The 16,888-nt window shown below is 47.9% G+C and overlaps 1 protein-coding gene across 1 annotated transcript in view; it reads right to left on the bottom strand.

The window, feature by feature from the left end:
- Window positions 1-369: 369 nt before the first annotated feature.
- Window positions 370-16,888, bottom strand: part of LOC120840772 (tetraspanin-33-like) — a 55,019-nt gene continuing 38,500 nt past the window's right edge. Inside the window, exons 2-5 of the mRNA XM_040501336.1 lie at window positions 13,705-13,948; window positions 4,727-5,009; window positions 3,275-3,418; window positions 370-645 (exon numbers count right to left, since the gene is read on the bottom strand). Of these exons, the coding sequence (XP_040357270.1) occupies window positions 370-645; window positions 3,275-3,418; window positions 4,727-5,009; window positions 13,705-13,948 (947 nt within the window). The remainder of the gene's footprint in view (window positions 646-3,274; window positions 3,419-4,726; window positions 5,010-13,704; window positions 13,949-16,888) is intronic.

The raw sequence follows: 16,888 nt of genomic DNA, 5'->3' as shown, positions 1-16,888 counted from the left end.
AGCATTGAGGTCTACCCACTGCCCTTCCAATCAAAGCCAATCTAAACTCGGCGTTCTGACGTCACCGCAACCCCTGCGCGAGTAGCAGACGAACTTGCGCTCGGCATTTATTGTGGACGGATAGAAACTGTGGCCGAGGACTAAATGAGAGAGCGCGCTAGGACGTCAGAGCAGATGAGGACGGCAGGGCGTCTTTCGAACGCCCCGCATCGAGAACGCTCCGACTGGAGAGAGACGGCGAATAGAGACCAAGACAGACAGCGTTTGCGTCTGCCCACTAATCCTTCCAATCAGAGCTCGGCGCTCTCATATCCTCGTCCTCAGTTTCTCACCACATGGTATCCCCCGGGCTGGAACCTTCGAGGACGCTCAGTCGGTGACGTCTGCGGCACGCAGCTCAAACACGCGGTCGTAGAAGCGGTCGTAGATCCTGCGGATGATGATGATCTCGTCCACCAGCGCCTGCGTGACCATCTGGACGAAGGCGAGCAGGATGACGAACACCAGGCACAGGCCCGTGATCAAGGTCACGTTCTCGCGCACGAAGCGGTGGCCAGCGTCCACGCAGTTGCCCGTGTAGATCTTAAACCAGGCGTCGTAGTCCGTCTGGTTCAGCACGCCCTGGCCGCAGTACAGGCTCACCACCTGCTCGTGCACGGGCGGGCCGCTTGTGAACCTCGCGCCAAGAAGTCGGAGGCTATAGTCAGAGCTCTGTTAGGGTTGCATATAAACGAATCCGACGCTGTAAAATGATTCGAAAAAATCAGAGCCTGCAAATAGAAAGCTGAAACTTTCAGCGAACGTGCACTGAGCAGGCCAGTTTTACCGTGTTACGCTTCAGTTACGAGGATGTATGAATGTCGCCAAGTTTCCTTTGGTCAAACCTTGTCGGCGTCAAGGTCATCGACACGGGCAGTCAAAGCCGAATACGCAGTCTCGCCCAGCCACGCGCATCAGCGTCCCACATGTACAAGGAACAAGCGAAGTGCTGGAACGTGCGCTGGCTAGAGAAGGAATTCAGATGGTCCACAAGCCAGTATCGACACTTAGACGGCTTATGCAACGACCAAACGATCGCTCCCCTAAAGAGCGAACGCAAGGTGTTGTGTGTACAAGATTCCCTGTGCGGATGGTCCAGTTACGTATATCGGCGACACCAAAAGCTTTAGGGGAGAGCGTCTGCCCGCTCCAAAACAACATTCGCAATTTCGATCCCGAGCGCTGAGCGGTCGCTGAACACTGCGACGTCTAGGACGTCCGGATTGACCCCAAGAACACCCGCATCCTCAGCGTTGAAACCAGAGTGTTATTACAATAAACGCTAGAGGCTCAGCTGGTGCTAGTGTCTACGGGACTTCCGGTTGCAAATTGAAGCAGACAGCATGCAGTCTACTTTTACAGTCTTCCTGTGTATTCCTGTGGGAAAACGCGCGTGAATTTTGTCTCGTCGCCGGAAAATAACGAGAATAACTTTCGTTACTTTGGTTGTACCGGGTAGTGTGTACCTTTATTAATATTGTGAAAGTGTAATTGCTTTGGTTACAGCATTTTTTCTTTACCACTGAACGATGCTAAACTTCGCTATATTTCAGGTCCAAACCTGTTCCATGGCAGGTATGTAAAAACGAGCGACGATTCCAAGCAAAATAACAATCGAAAGGGATGTAGAGTGTATTAAAAGTCCGCCAGCATTCCGTTGGTGCTTATATATTGCTAATATGCCCGTCCTCTCACTATACAAAAATGACCCCGTCCGTACATCTTCACTGTTTAAAAAAAAAAAAAAACGTTCGAAACGTAAAGAAAGGACGTGGACTACGAAAGGTGTATTTTCTTATTATTTCCTATGTTGGGCAGTTTTTATCTTGCACCTGTACTCTGGCTTCCCTCTGTTTGCAAAGATTTGGAGCGTGCGGGTGATGATTTGAACACAGAATAAGAATCTTCGCACATATTCATGAGCAGAAAGAATAAAGCAGTACTTATTTATTGGAAATCGGACTTTCAATTTATTTTGATCGTCTGCAAGCACAAGGAGTTACTTACCCAGTGTTACTGCGTAGTTCTTGCTCTCTCTTGGTTTTCCACATGTCCTTCGTTCGTTTGGCACGTATATCCCCCATGCTAGAAAGCGTCGACGCCGTGTTCGCGCTAGCAGTGTCCGACAGTGCACATAAATACATGTACTAAGCGGTTTTAACACCGTTTTTAATGCCGCGCATTTCAAATAAAAATGCTGTAACTGACCGATTATTTCGTCTGCGTGACTGAGAAATGTTCCAATGTGCCTAGTACGTACAAATTATTCGTGATATTTGCTCTTGTAAACGAGCGCCGAGAGAAAATGCACTCGCTTTTTCCCATAGAAATGCATTACCGGAGTCAATTTCTGACTGCATGCTGTCTGCTTCAAAATGCAACAGCACACTAGCGCCAGCTGAGCCTCTAGCGTTTATTGTAATAACTCTGTGATTGAAACTAACCACTGACAAAGACTTTTTTTAAGATTCATGGCACATTGGTTTCGCGATGCTACCAACCCATAGAGATATGCGCCATCTTAGAAGAAAAAAACAGGAAATACTACATCTCAACGGCCATCGCCAAAGTCACTCCCGAAGAAGAGGCCGACGGGCCCCGGAACGCCGGGTCCATTTTCAAATTAGTGCTTGGTTGAAACCCGCTTCTTCCTTCAATAGACCATTCGCTATATTACCCAAGCATCAAGGAGAATGCAGGGATTGGTGTTCCACGCGCTGCACGCGCGTGCCTTCCCCGTATAAAAGATTCGAAGTAAATAACCAAAATAAAGCATTGACGAACGCGCGTGCAAGATACGATTTGTTTTAGGTTTTTGCTTTCGAAAATTTACTACTGCTGAAGCCAGCACATGCGGCACGTGGAACACCAATCGCTGCATTCTCCTCGATGCTTGGGTAATATAGCAATTGGTCTATTAGTCTTGCACCAACCAAACATCTGTCGAATGTTCACTTTCGAATTGGTAAAAGTTGACCTATAACCAATTCGTTTGTTCCTTGTATAACCTATGTTACGTGACCTCAGGTCACGTGACATCAGGTTCTCCGCTAATTGTCTTTGTTGTTGTGTTTTTTTCGTTTTTTTTAGAGGGGAAATGATTTGGTGTCCAGGTCAATTTCACTCGCTAAATTAGGCGGGCAATGGACGGACGGACGGTTGGACAATATTTTGGGATATCGAGGTTGGGGGTTATTAAAGAGGAATTTCCTACTTTCAAAAATGCAAGTGTCACCTGCTCGGATGAGTTCTTCTTGCAGCAGGAGTAAGGCACCGAGCAACGCTCGCTGCTCGGATTGGACCGCGAGCAGTTGAAGTACATGTTGTCGTTCCAGTCACGGAAGTCCTTTTGCGAGATGCCGCAGCACTGGAGCTCCACCTGCGACGGCGCGCGCGCCGTACCCCCGTCGTCTTTCACTGATGCACGGTCACGTGACCACCTCCAGAAATGCGCGGTCGCGAGCTAGCAGAAAGTCTCGCGGAACCCTCATCTCTGGAGCACTCACAGGATAAAGCCTGGTTCAGACAGTTGCATTCGACTGCGTTTGTCTGCATCGCGGCTGCGAAACACTATGGACATCCCTGCTGGTTATATTGCGTGCGAAGATGATGCTTTGAATTGGATTCCACGCTTCATACGAAGCACAGATGAGCCGGTGACTCACTTTCGGTTCTGGACGCAACACAGTCAAATGCACTCAAATGCAAGTGTCTGAACCGACCTTTAGAACGACAGGGTGTCTGTGTCGAATGCCTCGCCTCCAGCACGTGCCTTCCGTCGTGCTTTGGTTGCGCATGGACGCTCGAGGCTCGCGAAAACGCCAAAGCGTGGTCGAAGGTAGGAAATTCGTTCTGGCTGAAAGTACTGCCGTTCTCATCCCGCCAGCGACTATTGGCGACCCCAGCAAGATCTGCGGCACCCAGCCGCTAGGACAGAAAACATTGGCGGCAGGTATGGGTTCGCTCACCAGCTTTCTCGAACCACGGCGCCTGGCGGTCTAAAAAAAAAAAGTAGGCTCGAAAACTCGCGATGAAAATCGTTAGTGGTCCCACTTGAGCGGCAAACACCAACCACCGGCCACGACCAACCACTTGAGCATGCACGAAGCGAAGGTTAGATTGGGCAGAATTGCAATCACCCGTGTTTAGTTCACAGCACCAAGGACGTGCAGATTGCACGTTAAAAAAAAGTACCATATCGAAGAATATTTTAGATTACCTGAGTAGGTCAAAGTAACTTGAATTACAGACTAAATTCATAGGTTAGACGGTTACAAACAGATTATAATAGTGGGGAGGTGCAAATGTTTCCGGGCTATACTCTTTTTTTGCACTAACTTGGCAATCAGCAAGCGGGACGGGCCCCTCGAGCCAATCAGAGCGACGCACGTGACTAAACTCACCAAAGGTACACGGTCGAGAGCCTAACCCAAGCGGTTGGAGAAGAGGGAAAGGAAAAACTCCCCTCTTAGCCTCTTTTGTGGGTCCCAGCAACTAGTCCCAGACGTCGCTTTCCTCTCCTTCTGAGATCACTCATATGTGTACCATGGCGGCTTCCTTCGCTCTCCCGGTCGTGGTTTCGACGGTGCTGCGCGCAGTTGTGAGATTCGCTCACAACTCACTGATTGGTTCCATGGGATCGCAGCCTTCGTCGCTTGTCAAGTTACCCACACATATATCCCCGCACCTGCACGCTGTCGATGAGCTTCTGTAGGTCCGCGCTGTCCCGGTAATGGACGACCAGGTTGCGCGTAAGCGTGCTGCGCAGCATGCGCTTCAGCTGCGTGGGCAGGAAGAAGACAAGCACGCCCAGGGCGAGGTTCAGGAGCAGCAGCGCCGTGATGAAGTACGAGTAGGTCAGGAGCAGGCAGGTGTTCTCGCGCAGCGCCCCCACGCAGCCACAGAAGGACAACGAGAGCAGCGTCAGCCCCAGGAGGACGACGGTCGCCTCCAGATTCACCACGAGCACGCTGCAGAGTATACCATAGCAATACAGGCGCTTGCTTATATTTGCTCTAAGGTACTCTGCGAATCAAGGACGAGGAGAGCGATTAGCTTTATGCTGTGAAACTGCCAGTGTGGGGGCCTTGAGCTTTTTCATGCTGTCGATGTGGCAGCGCTTTCTTGAGGCCTCCAGCATCATGGACTTTTTTTTTCTTGGGAATGAATAAACATTATTATTCCCGGCGTTACCAAAGCGGCAAGATTTTTCCAGTGTTACCGCCGGTAAGATCTTGTTAGCTCGTCAAGTACATTCGAACATTACAACAGGTTTACAGAAGTTCTAAATTCTTGGAGACGCAAATGTATAAAAAAGGTAGGAGGTAAAAAAAGAAAACCAGACGAACCGTGGTTGGATGGTGACATCTAGGCAGCAGTTAAGGCAAAAACAAAATTGGCATGGACTCGCAACAGGAATAACTCAAAAAGTAAGCAGCAAAGGTAAGAATTTAAGATAGCCAGAAACCGTGCTAACGTCATGCTACGTTCGGTAAAAAAAATACATTAAAAATTATTTCGTGAATCATCGCATAACTTGGCCACGGGATCCCTGTTTAGGCAACCTCTCGGAATTGGAGGCTCGTTTTTGAACGTGATGTACTATTTCTTGTCAACATCTTTAATACATACCATAGTTCGCTTTGTTTTCGGGAGTTGTCAAAGATAAGGGGGAAAGGACCCTAACATTACAGAAAATCATAGCTCCGTCGGCTTTCCTTCCGTGCTTGGACAGGCAGCAGTTACATTCTTTAATGTCAGTCCTGAGCTCCAACAAATCGGCCGGTAGTGACATCATTGGTATGGGTGAGCTCCTATGAAACTTGACGCCATTTCTAGTGTGTTGCTCATTATTTTAAACAAAATACTACAGACTGCATACAATACAACCTGAAGACTGCAATGGCTAAGCCGCTATTTAAAGGTGGGACTGCAGGAAATTTTAAAAGTTATCGCCCGATATCAACCTTGCCTTCGTTGTCTAAAATTTTGGAAAATCATCTGTTCACCGTAACGACCTCGTTCTTTGAGGTGCATACAGCCTTACGGCAGCCTGCAAAAAAAAAAAGTTTTGTCAAGGGTTGCGACACACAGCCTTTATTGGAAGAGCTGTCGAACGTGCTAAACACCGGTTTTGACATTAATTAAATTTCGAGTGCTTTGTTTCTAGATGCCTCCAAGACGTTTGACACGGCTAGTCATAAAATGCTACTTCAAGAACTTAATCTTTATGGGTTCAGAGGCCTATTTATTTCACTACTTGTTAATTTATGATCTAACCGGTCTCAGAGGACTTTGGTAGGTGACACAAAAGTTCTAGAGCTTGGCTGAGACCGGGAATACCGTGGGGTTCTGTTTTGTCGCCTCTATTGTATAACGAGGTGCAATCTTGTAGACACAACTGTACCTTTTATCAGCACGGGTATCACACCCTGCTTTGATCTTGTTATATGCAATATAGTGCCGCGATAGATACACTGCAGGATGACGCTACACACTTGTTGGTTTGGTATGTGTCGAACGTCATTGATATTAATTGCTCAAAAACAAGACTTGTCTATTTTTCGAACCCGCTAAGGAGTGTTTGCCTAATAGGGCTTTGATTCTGCATACGACATGTTGTTCCATTGTACATGTGTTCCCGTTGAATATGTTTGTGATTTTAAGTAGATGGGAATTCGGATTTATCCTGTAACAGGCAAATGACAGATATATGCAAAAGAATGAGAAGAGTATCCAGTCTATTGTATTCTAGTAAAGTGTTTGTCCCGATGTCGATTAGGATACTTTGCAGACTTTGGGATACCGTATTTTAAGGTATGGCATTACTTTATTTGGCAACTGCCCCAGGCGTTGGCATAACATGATTGATTGTGTACTGAAAGGTACGCTGAGAAGCGTAGCTTACAGCTCAGATTGTCTTGCACAGGATAACTTGTTAAAATCGCCTCAGTTGGCTCATTTTGAGACCCTATTCAAACACACCAGTTTGAACTGCCCTGAAGAAGAATGCGTTGTGTAGAAGGCGTAGGATATTCAATGAGCTTCAGGAAGACTTATATAACATAGAGTCAGTGCAAACATTAAAGAAATCTCTCAAGTGGATCATCCCAATCTTTTGGGGTGGGCCACTTGAGAGAGTTCTTTTATTTTTAGATACTTTTATTTTGCTTTTTGGTTTTATTTCATATGATGTTTTGTGTTTCCCTCTAAGTTCGCTGGCAGTGTGGTGTCACATGCTGTGAGTAATCAGACTGAATTTACTTTTTTTACTTATGTAGATCCGTACGAAAACAAACAGTTTTAGCACATTTAATTTTCTGTTTGACTCTTCAAGAGAAGCATGCTCATTAAGTTAGTGTTCATCATACAAGCCCTATATATGGCTTTGATGAACCAGTGTCTTTACCTGTGTTATGTGTTTATGCAATGAGCATGTATTTATTATTATTATTATTATTGTTATTATTATTATTATTATCATTATTATTGATATTATTAACTCAAACTCTGTATCTTGCAAGTGTGTTGTTCCTTTAGTGTATGTTGAATCTGTAAAGTACTTAGGAATTTTGTTCGACTGCCGTTTAACTTGGAATGCTCCAACTCACGTCCCCCTGTAAGAAATTGAGGAGTGCTTGTTGTCTGCTATATAATACAAAAATCACTTATGCCTCTCTCAGTTCGCAGACTAGTAACCCATCCTCTTGCATATAGTGTGTTACGGTATGTCGTTACGGTGTTTGGAAACTGTTCCGGCTTCTGGCATGAGAAAATTGACTGGATTTTTAAAAAAATATTTTGAAGAGTGTTTGTTATCGCATGCAACTTCCCGATGGTACTGATCTCTTTCAACATTTATAATTTCCCTGTCTCCGTTGCTTTTAGGCAGATCAATTCAAAATAAAAACGTTGCTCTTCGTTCGCTTCGCTTTCAAGAGACTTTCGAGATACCTTTTGCCCGAACAAGACACGCGAATTTTACGTGCCTGAACTTTTTAATAATCTGCCTTCTGAAATTCTACAAGCGAATTCACTGCGTCAACTGAAGAGAATGCTGAGAATTCACTTACTGGGTCATTCCATGTCAAACGTCCCAGACGTTGCGCTCGACCCCTTCCGATTTCTAATAAAAAAAAGAAATCATGGCTTTTTGGCGCAATGTCCCTAGCAATGCCCTGAAATAGTTTTGCCGGAAAAAAAAAAAGTTTGATGACGTGAGCGCTGTTTTAACTTTTAAAAACAGCGTGAAACTAGGCATCACTCGATAATCGATGAAAAATGAGCTTTTTAGTGAAACACCCAACAATATTTTTTCTTAAATTTGCACAGCTTTCGACTTACAATGTGGTTCGGCTTGTAAAGTTTTGTTTAATTTAAATAGTTCTTAAAAAACTAAAAGAATTTGAAAAATTTATAATTTTTGTTATTTTATCAAAAAGTATCTAATTGCTCCCGGGACTTAATACAACTTTTTACCGGCTGCCCTGCAGGTATATAATCTATAAAAAAATGTTTAAACCGCTCAATTAAATATCTCGCAGTATATAAAAATCCTGAAGTTGCAAAAAAGTGCGCTTTGACGCATAAACAGCCGTTTATTTCACCCAGAGGTGGTATAAGTAAAAATACAAAATATCATAGATTTGGAAGAAGAATTGATAATCTTTTGATTCTGAAAGTTTAATCGAAGTAATTTTTGTTTAAAGGGGTAGTGAAACGAAATTTTAGCGCCGATCTTGTTGCATAAATATGGGCTAGGGACAGGCACCGATTCGGAAATATAAATATCGCGCTGTAAAACACAGGAGAACTAATTTTAAACATAATTAAACGATTTCAAATTCACATCTGGTGGATGGTGGGAAAGTTCTCGTGACATCACTTGTGGCATAGGAGCAGCGCCGTTCTGCGGCAATACGGCGTGCCGGCAGAATTCGCCTAAGCCTGAACGCGTTTGCAAAGCCTTGGCGGAGAAAGCCAAAGCGTAGTTGGCCACAGTGAGCTCGTTCTCGTTGCGGCTCTTTGCACGACACGACCCGAGCATGCTTCTGGCACGGCCGGTATTAGTTGCTGCGAGTCGCGAGCTGCGAGCCGACGTTAAGAAGGATATGTTTGAACTACGAGGGTGTCAGCAAGAGCCACGCAAATACCTGTTCACACTCGGAGCGGACACGCGCGTTTGATCGAAGTGCTGGATTCGCTCTGTTAGACCGCGTTTCGGTAAGCGCTTCTGGACCGATTTTTTACGATTGCAACTCGATACTGACATGACACTCGGCAAAGAAAGGTTAGACCGACATCGCGTAGCTCCCACGAAGTGCTATAGCTCGACAGTGACGTAGCGTCGTGTCAGAATACAAATGGCATACTAATAACAGTACATACTGAGTTGCGAAGGTAATCCGTATGGCGTTTATTTGAGCTCTATATCACACAAAACAATGAGATAGAATCAATGAGAGTCCCTTTTCGACGACAGTGTTCGTCACCGCTGTCTCGGAAAACAAGGAGATCGAGATGACAAGGGGAAAATATTGACTTCTCAAATTTATTTCAGGGATCAAACTACTCATCCGGGAAGGGTCCACGAGGGTCGCGCGGGCATATTCCATTCAGCAGGCCAGCCGGTCATGGACAGACGGTCTCGGCCAAGGACCGCCGGAGCAACGGTGCGCCGAGTCGATGTTGCTGCTAGGCCTACTATATTCTGCCGAGCTCGCTCGGTCGGCAGAATCGTGGCCGTTGTAGCTCTTCTCGTGTGTTTGTGGATCCTGCGTTCTTGATCGTCGTGGTCTGTTTTAAGTACTCCTTCCTTTTTTCTTGCTGGTTGAAGTCGGGACGCACGAGAAGAGCACGTAGAAAAATAAATGTCCGTTGGTGGCCGATACCAAGTAACTGAGCGACGCTGTCGGCCTTGTTGATTTGATCGTAAAAAGTGCGTAAGACAGCTTCGGAGCTGTCGTAGGATTCTGTCGTAACCTGCGCAAAAGTTACGACAATTCCGTTTCGAGAGTACGGGTTTTCTCTCAAATTTGTCGTACGCACTTTTTTCGTCGTGAGTTCGCTTTGAGAATCAGGCCTCAGAGCTGGTTTTGACAGTGCTGCCGTGGTTGCCGACCTGCCGTAATGCAGCGTGCGTGCAGCCCTTGCACATCTCAAACGGCCACGTTGTCACAGGTCATAAATCGTCGACGCGCCACCAAGTGGCAATGCTCGTAACCACAACATTCACGCCGTAGCCTTTCCAGTCTGGCACAAGTGACGTCACGAATGCGCCCAATATCCCAAGACGCATCGCGCTCTCCGATGGCCGATTTTTGAGCGCGCGCCCAATCGGGCCCCTTAGGGTGAAAAATATAGCCATCCGTTCAAAATACAAACGCGCGATTATGATTTATGAATATCATTGATCATATTGAACCTATTTCTGACCATAATAGGTGTATTTCAAGTTTCGCTTCAGTATCCCTTTAAAGCGAGAAAACGATTTTTGAAGTGGAACTCTCGCACCAGAATCCGGCATCACTTCTTAACGCCTCTTCGCCGCACAGCACGCCACCTGCGACGATAGCCGACACGATTAGGTCCAAAGAAAAAAATCAGTTTTCTACCACTTCCCCTTGTCCGTCTTTGCGGCTGCAAAGGAAGAAACGGCCGCGTATCGTGTAATAATCGGAGGTGCAGCCAGCGCGTAGCAATAGCAGGCTCGTTGTTTTTAAAAGTCAAAACTTTTAAAGATTTAACTTTAAAGTTTTAAAGTTAAAAGTACCGGCAATGATGGACAACAACGAAGATACTTCCGTATGATGAGCAAGTTAGCGGGAGATGCTACGGAGTTCCTCTGGTAAAGCATTAGACGCCATCTACCAACCAAGAAAGACAAGGTTCCCTCCCAGGCGGGCAAGTTCACAACCCTGGGTGATGTAACGATTCCACCGGATGTTGGCAAGCGGTTGGAGGTAGGCCCTAAGTTTTGCTACGAGCCAGTCATGAGCCCACCGGAGTTGGTCACACTAGCCAAGAGAGTAGCATGCCGGACAGTAGAGGAAAACCGACCAAGGTGCATCTCTGAGTGCGTGGATAACCTTCAGGTTCCGCAAAAAAGAGGACCAGTGGGACCGTCTAGGCCCTTGGTAGGATACATGGTCACTAATGGACTACGCGCACTGTTATCTGATAAGGAAGGACATTTCGTAGTGTTGCCAGATAGCCTGTACAACGAAAGGGCCATGGCAGCTATTGAGAAAATTTTTAGACCGGTGCAAGTCGCGCTGAAGAAAACCAGAGATAAAGCAAAAAATCTGTGTGAGCGGCTAGCGTTAACCCAGTTAGCCGCAAGAGTTGGGAAAGCGGAGCGCTTACATCTAGAGGTCTTCTTCAGCGTAAAGACACATAAAGAGGCTTGTCCATTTAGAGCCATCGTCACAGAAAAGGGATCGTGGCAAAAGCAAGTTGCTTCCTATCTTCAAAAACAACTGTCCGCCTTAAGCATTAGCGACCCCTTCCGGGTTGTCAATTCTGAGGAGATAGTGGAATATCTCCGATTAAGGGGTCCTGAGAAGAGAACCGGTTTCAGCATTGACGTGGAGAATCTTTTTTACTCCTTGCCACACGACCAGCTACTGACCTCGGTGATGGAGAGCTCGCTTTCCGAAGTTCCAGCGGAGTACCCATTGAGAGCTTTATGGAGCTGCTACATTTCTACCTGAAGTGGCTCAATCCTTTTGAATCCAATAGCCTTTCTTCCCTTCAAGTTTCTTGTACGGTGATGGAACGGCCGGGTCTTGTGCAAGCTTGCTTAGCATCCTATCCTCCCCACAGGTCAAAAGTGGTCACGGGGTGGACACGAACGACGTCAGAAAAGCCAGGGTGTCAAGCTGTCGGATGTCGCGATCCTGGCGGTTGGTGCTACAAGTCCCGGCACCAAGTACGAGGAATCGCGAGTGTCGCTGTCATCGCGGAGTTCCAACTCTTGTCTGCTCGAACTTCCGTGGACAATCAAGTTAAAAAGAATCCTGCAGCGGAACAGGCCGCTTTAATACGATGTATTAAATAAACTTGCTCAAACAAATCCCTACAAACTCTCGCCAGAAACTTTTTTTTTTTTTAAATCCCGCGGCGAATTTTTGTTTTGTATGTAACACGCTCACACTCCTTCCACTTTTAGTTACCCTATGGACGACATTAATAATGAGCATTGTAACGATACTGGCTGATTTATTAAGTTGGAAATCATTCTTAATAAAAAATAAAGTGCGAAAATAATTAAAGTAGCTAGCGCAGCTTATCACGGTCTTAAGGAAACAAAACACACGAGCCGCTTTTGCTTATTTGAGTATTAAACTGTAAAATACGAAAAAAGTAAATAAATTCTATCGCATTTTATTGTATCGTATATTTTGTTCGAAATATTGAGATGGACGCCGGAGCTCCCCTTCAAACAGAGATAGAACAAGTGGCGCCCTCTGTTGTCAGTGAGGAGGAACTGAGCCCTTCCCTTTTTAGCGCAGAAGACGCGAATGTCGAGCCACACGACGATACAGATTATACACGACTCTCTACGCACGACCTGTTTGTGCACACGGCCTAGAAACGTCCTCCCAAGAAAGTTATTGCACTGCTTAAAAATTAACGTTTCCTAAGTTGTTGTCATAACTGCATGTGCGTTTTTTTTTTTTGTTTCTTTTTTTGTTTTTTTTTATATACCCGCGTAGGGCAAGGCTGGAGGAACGGTGGAGTTTACGAAAAGAAAGGAAACATTACAACGTTGTGACATCGTCCTTTTTATATACAAATTATTAGTTGTTTTGTTTTCCTTACTCAAGGTGATTCACACACACACACAAAAAAAAAAAAAGAAGTAACCTCACGGACGGAGGATATTTCCCGGTTAGGTAGCCACTTGGGCTTGTTTGACCTCTGACATGACATCACGGTGTCACGCGACATCACGTGTTTTTTCAGTTGCGAAACTCCCCTACCTAGACGCTGCTTCCACCAAGTAGCGACCTAAAGTCTTTCACCGATGCCAGGGAATCTTTGTTGTATAGTCACCTCGGGGGGGGGGCGGGGGGGGGGGGCGGTTAGAGGAACACACTTGCTCTTGCAGCTTGCCTTTAAATTAATGACTTCGACAAGCATCGAAACGCAGACATAGCGTTCGCCTACGTCAGTCGAGCACTGCGCCAGAAATATACGTCCAAATAATTCCTTTTCTACCCATGGGTTTAGTTCTCAGCTCCTTTGTGAGGGCGCGGCGGTTGGACCTACTCTCCAAAGGGGTCTCAAAGCCCCCGTCAAAATCCGTGGGGGGTCTGAGATCCCTCGAGATCCAGCACTGCCGTCGTTCGACGTTTTACGGTATAGAGGACGGCAGCTATGGTTTGGTTTTGAAGCATAGCGTCTAAATATATGGTGCTTTACCGTAAACACTCCGAGGAATACGGTTTTGAAGCACATACTCCAGATGGCGCATCAAACGCCGGGTGGCGGAAGTTGCGGAACTCCCGCTCGTCCGCGGGAGTTCCGCAACTGAGTTTACGTTTCGTGGTAACGCCACCTGACGGCACGCCACCACGTGACTCCTTTGAACGGATTCGCCGTTCACAAGAGGCGATTGATAGATGGATGAACGGTTGAGAACAGCAACATCTCTAAATCCACCTGTAGATGTTACTGTTGTAGCCGAAGGCCGCCATGGAAGGCTGGTCCCAGGTCTCCATGTAGGCGTAGGCACCGGCCAGGATGAGCACCAGTCCCACGAGCCAGAGGAGCAGGTTAAGCACCACCAGCGGGTACCGGACGTAGGGGTTCACGTCGAGCAGGATGGTCGTCTCGCTCACCACAGGCTCCGTGGACACTGCCACGGTGCGATAAACACCCCGCGGGGACGTCGGTTCGGGGAACGCTGCAAGGATCGCCGTAAGCGACAGCTGTGTCAGCAACAACCGGGGTGACCTTACTGCTGGAAGTGGGCTGGAAACATTTTCCAAACACCGATTTGCCCAACGTTACTAGATCAAAGTCACTCAACAAGCTTCCTGGAATGCCTGGCGCCTTTTTTTATAGCGCGACCGCTAAGTCGCGGTCATTACACTTTAAGCCCAGCCCAGATGGACAGAAGCGACGGAACCGGTGGACCTTTGGACGGACATAGCCTGCGGTAAAAAAAATTTTCTATTGAAGTTTTTATGGAGAACAAAGTTCGTGCTAAATGAGCGTCGTTCAAAAACGGCCCTTCTCCGTTGCCCAGGAGAGCGGGGCCACCGGTGGCACTAAAGTCATTGGATACATACGGAGAGAATTCGGCGGACGGGTGGAGCTTGTGACCCGTTAAATCTAGCTAGAAGTTGACCTCGGCGATAACGCAAGATGGAGATGCGTTTGCCTTTCGCCAGGACACCATGAGCGAGTTTATATGTATTCGCGGTTACAAGTAGTGCTATGAAAACATTTTCTCGTTCATCGGCATTTTGTTACGCCTGTGACTGGTCACTGCATTCAAGGACCGCTCACATTTGTGGGAGACGAGAGTGGAAGGCGGGGCGGAGGGCACGTGACAGGCGGTCGGCGGAAGAGTCTCGAGCTGGCGCCAGGCAGAGCGTGCTGCGCGAGGCTGGGGCCGGGCAAGAATGATGGAGCCGTTCTGGCTGGTCTGGCCCTTGGCGATCCCCGGAGCGGTCCACCAGCGAGGTTCTGACCAAGACCAGGGGGAACGGCGAGCCCTGGCCATTCTGGCCTGGGTAATGACGATTCCCGAGTGGTTCCGCAGCGAGACTCGGGCTGTGATAACCCGGCAGAGCTAGCCTACGCAGCGCTGACGTGGGAAGGACGATTCGGAGGCCCGGACACAGACTCCGAATGCGAGCTCTGGGCGACGGGCGACAACTAGGGTCGGCGGGCCCGGAGTGCCGGCTCTCGAGGACGGGCAACCCGAAAGTACAGTAAGCCCATTCGCTGTCTTCTCGTTGTGCTGTGTCACTCCTTGGGAGACGAGCGAAGCGCAGACCGACCGGGTGGCGGCGATTGTAATAGAGCGAACCCCACATAAAAATGGCGCCCAACGTAGGGCCCGGTCGGTATGCCTCTGCTTCTGTACGTCCCCAGGGAGTCCCACGGATTCGTTGAGCGGGTTGTTCACTAACGCTAACGATGCCCGCTGAGACAAAGTCTGTTGAAATTTCGGCGACTTGCTGCACAGCAAGTTCAGCAGGTGTCTCCTCGTGACGAGTACCGAAAGGACTCGAAAGCCTAGGTTGCGGAAGCGCTGTCTCGAGCACCCCAAAATAGCGGTTGGGGGGAAATGATGCAACCGGGGGTTTACGAGGAGTGCGGGTCAGATGTAAGTAAGTTGCCTTCAGAGGCAGAGGAGAGGCACCGCATGTTCGCTGGAATGCAGGATAGCGACTGACAAGAAGGGAAACAGCCAGGACTCGTTGCAGGTTTAGGATTTGTTTTTATTAAGATTTAGGATTTAACACGAGAAGACAAATTTAGGAGTTTGGCTTGGGGTGAAGTGGTGAGCAAGTAAGCGCTTGTCGAGGCCCAGGGCGCGGACGAGATTGTCAACGGGTGTCGAAAAAATTGCGGGAACAGCAGTTGACACCGGGAACGCTGGCAGGCGAATAAGTGAGCACTACGATTTATATCTGCTCGACCAAGACAACTTGTTGCTTCGCGTCATCCCGACAATCAAAGTAGGGTAGAGGAACGACTCTCCCTTCAGGGAGGTCGTTCCTAGAAATCTACGGAGCCGATTTATAGGATGTTTTTTTCGACTTCACTCTGGCCGGTCGTGGCAGTAACAGCAAGACTTTTAGTCAGTTATGTTGCCTCACGACCTGGCTGGGGATGAGGCGGTAGACATTTAGGTGGGCTTGTAGCTGTCCAGCCTGCGTTGAGGCGCGAACGGTTCAGGCGGGCTTCCTCGCTGAATTGCCGCTTCCTTCGAGGGCCGATGAGTCCCTAGAGCCCGTTTACACGTGGATAGGACGGGACGCTGATGTTTACATCGATTCGCACACGGTATACGCGGTCGTTGCGGAGAGCGGATAGGGTATGGCCATCCCGCCGCGGGTTTTGAATACATTCGCCTGCGCAACAGTTCGATGGGGTTTACGCCACCGTTACCTAATTCTGAGAGAAACTCACACTCTGAACAACGCGGCTAGTGATTTTTCGACATCGCTGGCTCCGAGGTGAGAGGGCCCGAACGAGGTAAAGACGCAAGCGTCGTATATTACTTCTCAGCTTACTCGGTGAGATACAAACGAGGAGTCTGGCTCGGTTCACATCGCTGACTTGAATGTATACTACCGTCGCGATAGGAAAGATGATTAACATCAGGTTGCGGTAGGACACAGGAAATCCCCTGTTTCTGGCGACCCAGGAGCGAGCCCCGGAATGCGTACTCGCCGAGTTAGCCGCACGGTACAAGAACCCGTTGGCAAGCAATTTTGCAGTGGAGACTATGACCACTGCCACAATTTGCGGCAGAGCGTTCGTTCGTTCTGTTGTTTTAACAATTGTTCTGCGCAGAATGGCTTCTTGGAAAGACTACCATTGGCGGCGTCAACCAGAAAGTCCACCGGGAGGAAACACGGACCCATCCGTTTTCCCAAGTACTCAGGGTGGCTGACACTTGTTCGGCCTGACGAAGGGTTCAAGAGGGCAGTTCTACGCCCGCGGTGACCTCCAAGAGAAACGGGGCAGGTTCGTCAGTGTCGGGGAGACCAGCTTAGAGCAGGCCTTCTGCTGCATCGCGGTGAATGGGAGAGCCAGCGACGGACTTGTTGACATTGTCTGCCGGCTTCGCTAGAAGAGCCAGCTGATGCCGGCACCAAGAAAG

This window comes from Ixodes scapularis, unplaced genomic scaffold, assembly GCF_016920785.2.
Source record: "Ixodes scapularis isolate PalLabHiFi unplaced genomic scaffold, ASM1692078v2 PGA_scaffold11__112_contigs__length_91849675, whole genome shotgun sequence".
In the NCBI taxonomy this organism is placed as follows: Eukaryota; Metazoa; Arthropoda; class Arachnida; order Ixodida; family Ixodidae; genus Ixodes; species Ixodes scapularis.
This window is presented reverse-complemented; position numbering and strand designations above follow the sequence as displayed.